The 7,853-nt window shown below is 45.5% G+C and overlaps 1 protein-coding gene across 1 annotated transcript in view; it reads right to left on the reverse strand.

The window, feature by feature from the left end:
- Positions 1-7,787, reverse strand: part of LIMS1 (LIM and senescent cell antigen-like domains 1) — a 35,528-nt gene extending 27,741 nt beyond the window's left edge. Inside the window, exon 1 of the mRNA XM_009883059.1 lies at positions 7,681-7,787. Coding sequence (XP_009881361.1) covers positions 7,681-7,787 — 107 coding nt within the window. The remainder of the gene's footprint in view (positions 1-7,680) is intronic.
- Positions 7,788-7,853: the final 66 nt, after the last annotated feature.

The following is a 7,853-nucleotide window of genomic DNA, read 5'->3' on the forward strand; positions in this document are numbered from 1 at the left end:
GGACACCGTCAGACGCAACATACTTGGCAAGCCAGAGCTGTTCCCATGTCTGGAGAGCATCGTATAAAAGGCTCGTGGTCCTCTCGAGGACACTCTATCTGTTAGCTTTGCATTTCCTAGAACAGCTCAGAGACCAGAGGGGAACAAAATAAACAGAAAGGGAACCCAAACTTACAGCCTTTAAGCTTGTTCTCCCCCATGCCTGCAAGTTGGTAATTTTTATTAAGTGGTGACATTGACATAATTTTGTGGAGACCAGTGACAAGTGGTGTTCCTCAGGGGCCAGTACTGGCATCAGTGCTGTTTAACATCTTTGTCAGTGACATGGACAGTGGGATGGAATGCACCCTTGGCAAGTTTGCCGATGACACCAAGCTGTGTGGTGCGGTCAACATGCTGAAGGGAAGGGATGCTATCCAGAGGACCCTGGACAGGCTGCAGAGATGGGCCCAAGCCAACCTCATGAAGTTCAACAAGGCCAAGTACAACGTCCTACATGTGGGTTGGGGCAATCCCAAGCACAAATACAGGCTCAGTGGGAAATGGCTGGAGAGCAGCCCTGAGGAGAAGGACCAGGGGGTGCTGATTGACAAGAAACTCAACATGAGACAGCAATGTGTGATCGCAGCACAGAAAGCCAACTGCGTCCTGGGCTGCATCAAAAGAAGTGTGGCCATCAGGTCAAGGGAAGTCATTCTGCCCCTCTACTCTGCTCTCCTGAGACCCCACCTGGAGTACTGCGTCCAGCTCTGGAGCCCCCAACACAGGAAAGACATGGACCTGTTGGAGCACATCCAGAGGAGGGTCACGACGATGATCCAAGGGCTGGAGCACCTCTCCTATGAGGAGAGGCTGAGAGAGTTGGGGTTGTTCAGCCTGGAGAAGACAAGGCTCTGGGAGACCTTATAGTGGCTTTCCAGTACTTAAAGGGGGCCTACAGGAAAGACCGAGAGGGACTCTTTATCAGGGAGTGTAGTGATAGGACAAGGGGTAACAGTTTTAAACTGGAAGAGGGTAGGTTTAGATCAGATATTAGGAAGAAACTCTTTACTGTGAGGGTGGTGAGGCACTGGAACAAGTTGCCCAGAGAAGCTGTGGATGCCCCATCCCTGGAAGTGTTCAAGGCCAGGTTAGACGAGGCTTTGAGCAACCTGGGCTGGTGGAAGGTGTCCCTGCCCATGGCAGGGGGGTTGGAACTAGACGATCTTTAAGGTTCCTTCTAACCCAAACCATTCTATGATAATTCAGTCTTTCTCTCCTCTGCAGAATACTTCCATGTGTAAATTCACTTCAGTGTGACAGACTGCATTCAAAGGAGAACTTAATTATAATGAAGAATAATGAGCAATCACAGTACATTTTCAGTAGAGAACACCTCTGATGAGGTACTATCAAAACACATGAAAACAAAAGCAAAAAAAGTAACCAAGAACTTATCTTTAGCCAGCTAATCCTGTAAGAAAGAGCAACAAAAATCCTAATTGCTATAATCATTGAATCTTAACCATTTACTGAATCATAGTTTATTACAATAAGAAAAGCATAAGAGGAACAGTAGTAATTGCCTGGGTTTCTGTTATACAAGCAGTTACCTCTGGTCATTTGGAGTCACGGGAGGTGATAGTCAGGGTGAGCAAGTCAAACAAAATCGCTTAGGAGTTATTATGCAATGCATGAGACAAGGGGTGAGAGGGAAGGCATGAAAAAGGGTGTGTTCCTCCTGTTATTTTAACCCCTAGAGCAATGAAAAGTACAGCGCAAATGAAACCTAAAGCCTCTAGTCATTTGGATACCTCAAACCAAGTCTCAACGCAAATTCTAAGTATCAAAATATTAAAATATAACCGTGAAGCATATTTTTGCTGGCTGGAAGTTACCATAATTAATAATAATAATTCAGTGCTACGTTTACATGGACAAAACCTCTCTTCAAATTAGAGCACCTACCAGATGAGCCAAAGTGTTTTTAATCAAGAGTTCCTAAGCATCTGATTCAAATGAGTATTTCTAGGTCCCAACTCTCTACTACTCCAGCAAAGTTTCTAACCGCAACAAACGAAGAAGTGTAATTTTTTTTGTGGCTTAACATTTATTTTCAAGCTCTTCCTGGTTTAATAAATTAGTCTCTTTTTTTTTTACCAATGTATTGAATAATTACTGCTTTACCTGTTGACACTGGCACTGTGAACAAGTGAAACATCTACTTACAGAAAGCGGTTATATAAATATTAACATTTGTGATGCTATTAAGAAATGTTACCAGTGGAAATCAAATTTAAGAATGCTTCCAGGTGCAGACAGATCTTTTCCTTCTGCCTTCCCCTGCCCTCCGTACCCTGAGGTGTCTGAAAGCCCAGCAGGGTCCCTGGTTTCCCAGACCGTCCCTGAGCAGCATCTTCTTCTCTCCCTCCTAGGAAGAGCAGGAGGTCTTCAGGGAGGATATGCGGCTGGAAACAGCTGCACACCTTGGCTGGCTGCTACACATGGGTTTTTGATGGCAGGCTGAGGAGATTTGTGACCTCGCACAACTCCCAAATACTGTATCTCATAAAGAAAAGGAGGCACTCAGCCCTACCGCATTGCTGATGTTTTGAGTATTTTATTAATTTGGTTCTTTTTATACTCACCTACGAGCTTTGCTGCGCAGACCCTATCCCCCCAAGGCTCAGTGGGACGTAAGAATGTGCTTATGTCTCCTATTTCATCTGCGAGGGAGTCTTTGTGCATGAAATTTTGGGGCACATCCACATGCCTTCTAGCCTGGAGTCAGTGCGCAGAGGCAGGCGGGAGCCTGAATGGACCCAGCAGAAGATTGCCTGCACCTGCTCACCCAGATGTACCCACCAGTTTCAGCAGCCGACTGAAGTTTGCCAATGATTATTTGTTGCAAATGCTAAAATTTACTGTTTGGTAAAAGAAGCTCTTCAAAAGTTGTTTACATTTTTAATGACATTTGAGCCCACATGAACTTTAAAGGAGAGCTATGGATGACACTTTGATCAAATTCACTTTAAGTGTAGTTGTCAAAAAACAAAAAAGAGAATTGCCCCTGCTTTTCCCAGTAGCTTGTATTGAGCTTTGGAAACTAATAGCATCATTTTTTTTTTTAGAGAAATGATTCTACTTTTACAAAGGCCATAGGATGAGAAGGGGAAAGAGCGAAAATAGCAAGCATACTACTACTATTAAGTGACTCCTAATGATTAATCATAAATGCATGCATACGATTTCCTTTTCACCCTCTGCTGAGAAAACCAAGAAAGGATAGCTCAGCATACAGTCAGAACTTTTTACGTGCCATTTCTAAAGACAAGGCAAGACGAGATTTATCACAGATGTCATTTTTTTTTCCACTAAATCAATATAGCTGGAAAAGAACAATTCCTCCCCTCCATGCTGAAAAGAGGGTTTCTCAGGTCGCATTTAGTTCAGTGACTGTTGCGTCTGCTGCAGGCAGTGGAGATGAAGGTGCCGGGCAGCCCCCTGCACTTTGAACTCTGCACCTGGAGAGCACCCAGCGTCGTTAAGGTCTATGCACTGGTAAGCCGAGCTCAAGCAGGGGAAGAGAGGACTCCGTTCAGCATCCTTACCCCAGCAGAGGTGAAAACCAAGCACATTCCTGTACCACGCAAGTTCAAGAAAAAGATGGGCTATCCAGACCACCTTTTACATCAGTTGGGCAGGCTCCAGCTCCCTGTAAGGTCGGCAAAGCACCAGATGAAAAGGCTCCCAGAGAAGTTATGAGGTTGTGAAATGATACATGGAGTGGAAGAGGTAGAAAGAGAAGCTGAAGTTCCCATCCCCATCAATGCGGCGTGCTGTCAGGACAAGTGCTGGGACTCCTTTCACCTCACCATAGCTGATGGGACAACCTGGGCATGGCTTACGCCAGGAGGAGTTGGGGTGGAAGGGACAAAAGGGGGTCCCTGGGAGGGCAACGCACTCATCCTAGCATAGGTTTCTAAAACAAGGGGATGAATCCTACGCTCCCATCCCAGTCCCAATCTCAGTTGAGCTTAGGGCTTGGTATTTATGGCTATAGGTGGCTTCCCTTGAAATGCCCTCGCTCTCCTCAACTGGAAGGACTCTGGAAGTCCTCTCCAGCCCCTCTCAGGTCCTTGTCGCTGCCGGTGGGACAGCTCAGCTACTCAGCCACCGCACTGTACCATCTGCAACACCAAGGTGGCTGGGGCAGATGTTGAGCACCAGGCTGTAAGCTCCAGCAAAGCAGTGGCTACCATGCAAGGCATCAAACCCCATCTGCAGTAGGATGAGGAATCACAGTGACTGGGTGGGCAAAATGAGCAAAACCATGCACTAAAGTGAGCTCTGCTGCTTGTGAATCAGGCCCTGCTGACAGCCACAGCTGCGTGACATGAGTTCCCCTCAAGATGACCTGGCACCTACTTGCTAGAGCAAGAGGTGTGGGGAGAGACTCTGTTAATTTTAAACATTTATTTAGGAGCTTCTACCATAAACGGATATCTGATAAACTACTAAACTTAATGGAAACAGCCAAACTACATTCCTGCAGTCTTTCCTGCAAAAGACTGAGTGAAATGTGCATAGAGACTGACTCATCATAAACTGAATAGCAGATGTGGAAGACGATGGGGGGTCAAACCTCTGGGTGAAGTGACATCAGTGAACACAGATGCAGAAGCTAAAGCTCTCCTTCCTGTTGTGGAACTCAGAGTCCCACAACACACAACATATAATGAAGTTATGTCAACATAGGAAATAATTTTTATACTGTAATCGTTTCAAGAAATTTTGGTTCCTGTAAAATAAAATGCATGTCATATACTATACGATAAACATATGCTCTGTACACATTTAGGAGTTCCAGTATACTGCTTCGCTGTGCCCTAATGTAGTAATCTCAGGTGTTTTAGGTACAAATGACTCTAACATTCCCAGGAAAGCGCAAAGGCAGAATTTCGGCACCAAGTCATCCCCCCCAGCCCCAGCTGCTTTGCAGTGCTGGCACTGCCGGCAGTTGGCGAGGTCTCCATCACAGCTTGTAGGCACACAAGCCCCCATCCTACCGAGCAGCATCCGGCTCCTGCTGCAATGGCTGGACCTGGCAGCTGCAGCTACAGCGGTACTTGCAGCAGCAGAGCGGAGGCAGTCCAGGACACCCCACAGCAGAGGCGAAGAAGGGGTGTGAATGGCTGTCCGCTGAGTTAATTACTGCTGTTTTGTGCCTTACCAGGGGAACACCCCAGCCTGGATCCCAGGAAACTGCTACTGAAGGAGACACAGACCTCAAAAAGGGCAGGAGAGAGAAACGCCATACTGGAGTAAGACGCAAAAGGCTGTAAGCTGAGAACTGGCAGATACCATGTATGACTTTAACAAAGGGCGATTTTCATTTTTATTATTTTAAATGCAGAAATTCTCACAGGATACCCTGAGGACATTGGCATCTCGAGTACATTTTGGCCCAGGATTAGAAAAGTATGGTACCTGAACCAAGAAAGCAGCTTTCAGTAAACTGTTCCTCAAGGGCTGATATTATTTAACACTTGTGGATTAATATGTATGTAAAACAAAATGCAAAGGCACTAGAACAAAGAACCGAAGACAGAAACTACAGGAGGGCATTGCAAAGCCGTGCAGGATGGCAAGCTATATTTAGCAGACATGAAAGAAACCTCTTGTCTTTCTTGTGGACTCTAGATACTCTGAAAGTATTCCCGGGGAACAAGCATCTAAGTGTCACTGGGGAGAGCACACGAAAAAAAGCTAGAGGTTTCCAGTTTTAAAAAACTAAAGAACTTTTTCTCTTTGTTCCTGATTGCTCTTTGCCCTGTTGTTATGTCATTATTTTGTATTTACAATGCCACAGCCTTTTGTCATGCAGAATGCAGTGAAAATGACAAATAAGGCTGCCTGGCAACACACCGAAGTATCACACAATGGGTTAGGAAGGAGCAAGGTTTAGTTTGAATAAGAACCAGCCTAAGCTATTAGCAAATATAAGAGCAGCTCTGTCTGTTGGAACGGGCTGTCCCCCTGCTCTAGGAGCATCATCTCACCATGCTCTATTCACCTTCTTGTATATCCAATACCCTGCTCTGAGTCGATTCCTAAGTCCCCCAATTTCCTATCTCCTCTGCTCATATTTTATTGCTCAAGACCCCTCCATGTTTCACATATTTCTTGACTTCAACCAGAAGAGGCTCAGGAAAGGATCAAAACACCTAGGCTTTTACTGGTACAGACAACCCCTTCTCCCCACCCAGCCCACAAAGGGCCTCATTCCCATCTTGGATGTGCATGTAAGTAACAGAAACAAGACAACTGAAGAGAGCTAGCACTCATTTTTATGTATATGCTTTAAAAAGCAGCTTCCTCTTCCCTGACAACATCCATTCTTCCTCAATGCTAGTTTTGTATAAAAGTAACTAAACACAAAAAAGTCAAGAAACTCTGCACACCTCTACTAAGTCTGATTATTCTTCCATCTATAGTCATATGAGTATAATAGATACTGCTAATGCTATTAGAAATCCATCTAGGAAATCAATTCAGAATTAATACTATAAATAGATACCAACCACACATATCAGACCTGCAAGTTAGCACATTCCTAGAACTGATCCGATATTGCTGATACCTCATGGCAAATATTCTCAGTAGGTTACAATCACACATTTTGCCACAATAATTTTTAATTAAGGTGCTTAGGTATAACAAAAGGCAAAATCCCCCAAATCTGAATACCCATCCTTCTGAAATCGCTAACTCAGGTAATGAAAGCGTAACAACAAAAACCCTTTCAATTGCACAGCATTCCAATCCCATGCACAACCACCACCACCAAAAAATAATCTAAAAATACAACCAAGGAACAGGCATTAGGATATAGGAAGTACTTCCTCTCCACTGAGGCTTTTGTTAGCATTTACACAGGGATCCTTTTCTGTGGAGCCTAAAGCGGGAACCGATTGCTTTCACGCCAAGCACACTCAGGAAAAAACCTTTCCATTTTTACTTTTTTTTGGTGCGTCTGCTCTTACTCAGGTTACAAACAATTCTTTAATCTCCCTGCTCCAAACAGAGGCTCTTTGAAAATTCGCTGTTAACTCTTTCAAACGGCACATAGCATCAGGAAGAGAACCCCAGACATTAAATGTCTTTCCGATTTTTGGTCACCCTTCCTGGGTAAGGTCAGGCTAAGTGGTCCTGCTGCATTCTTTTGTCTAAACCCCTTTCCACGACAAAGAACACTCCTTCTGAAGAAAGCCAGAGCCCAGGAGCAGCCCGAGCCCCTCCGCAACAAAACCAGCCCCACACAGGGGCTGCCCCGAGAAGCAGCACAACCTGCAGCGCCTGGGTGACCCCAAACCGATTTCAAACCAGACCGAGCAAAGCTGTCAGGCTGCATAAAGTTATTTAGTGCTGGCTGTCAGAAGGGATCCAGAAGCAACCACTGGCTAACATTTGCCCTTCCCAGAGCCGGTGAAGGGAGTCACACCATCACCAAAACCCACCAGGTCACCATACGGCTCCTGTTATCCCTCCTTCGGGGGCTTTTTCCGTAGCGCTTTGGGACCGCTTCTGGATGCGTGTGTTTTGCAGTGACTTTCCAGAGCCAGGTTTGCATTTTGTCTGCTGAAACCACCACAGCAAGCAGGCTCAGCGCCCCAGCAGTACCCGTCCATTCGCACTCACCTCAGCTTCTCCTCGTGTGAGCCGGGCAGTCCCACGCTATCAGGCCGATCCCGTCTCCTCCTGTACAGACCTGAATGTGACAACTCTTTCAGCTGCAAGGCCGTCATATTTCTCTACCTGGAGGGTTGGTTGGGTTTTTGTTGTTTTTTTTTTTTTTTTTTGAAGGGGGAAGG

The sequence above is a fragment of the Charadrius vociferus genome, unplaced genomic scaffold (genome assembly GCF_000708025.1).
Source record: "Charadrius vociferus isolate BGI_N301 unplaced genomic scaffold, ASM70802v2 scaffold92, whole genome shotgun sequence".
Classification (NCBI taxonomy): domain Eukaryota; kingdom Metazoa; phylum Chordata; class Aves; order Charadriiformes; family Charadriidae; genus Charadrius; species Charadrius vociferus.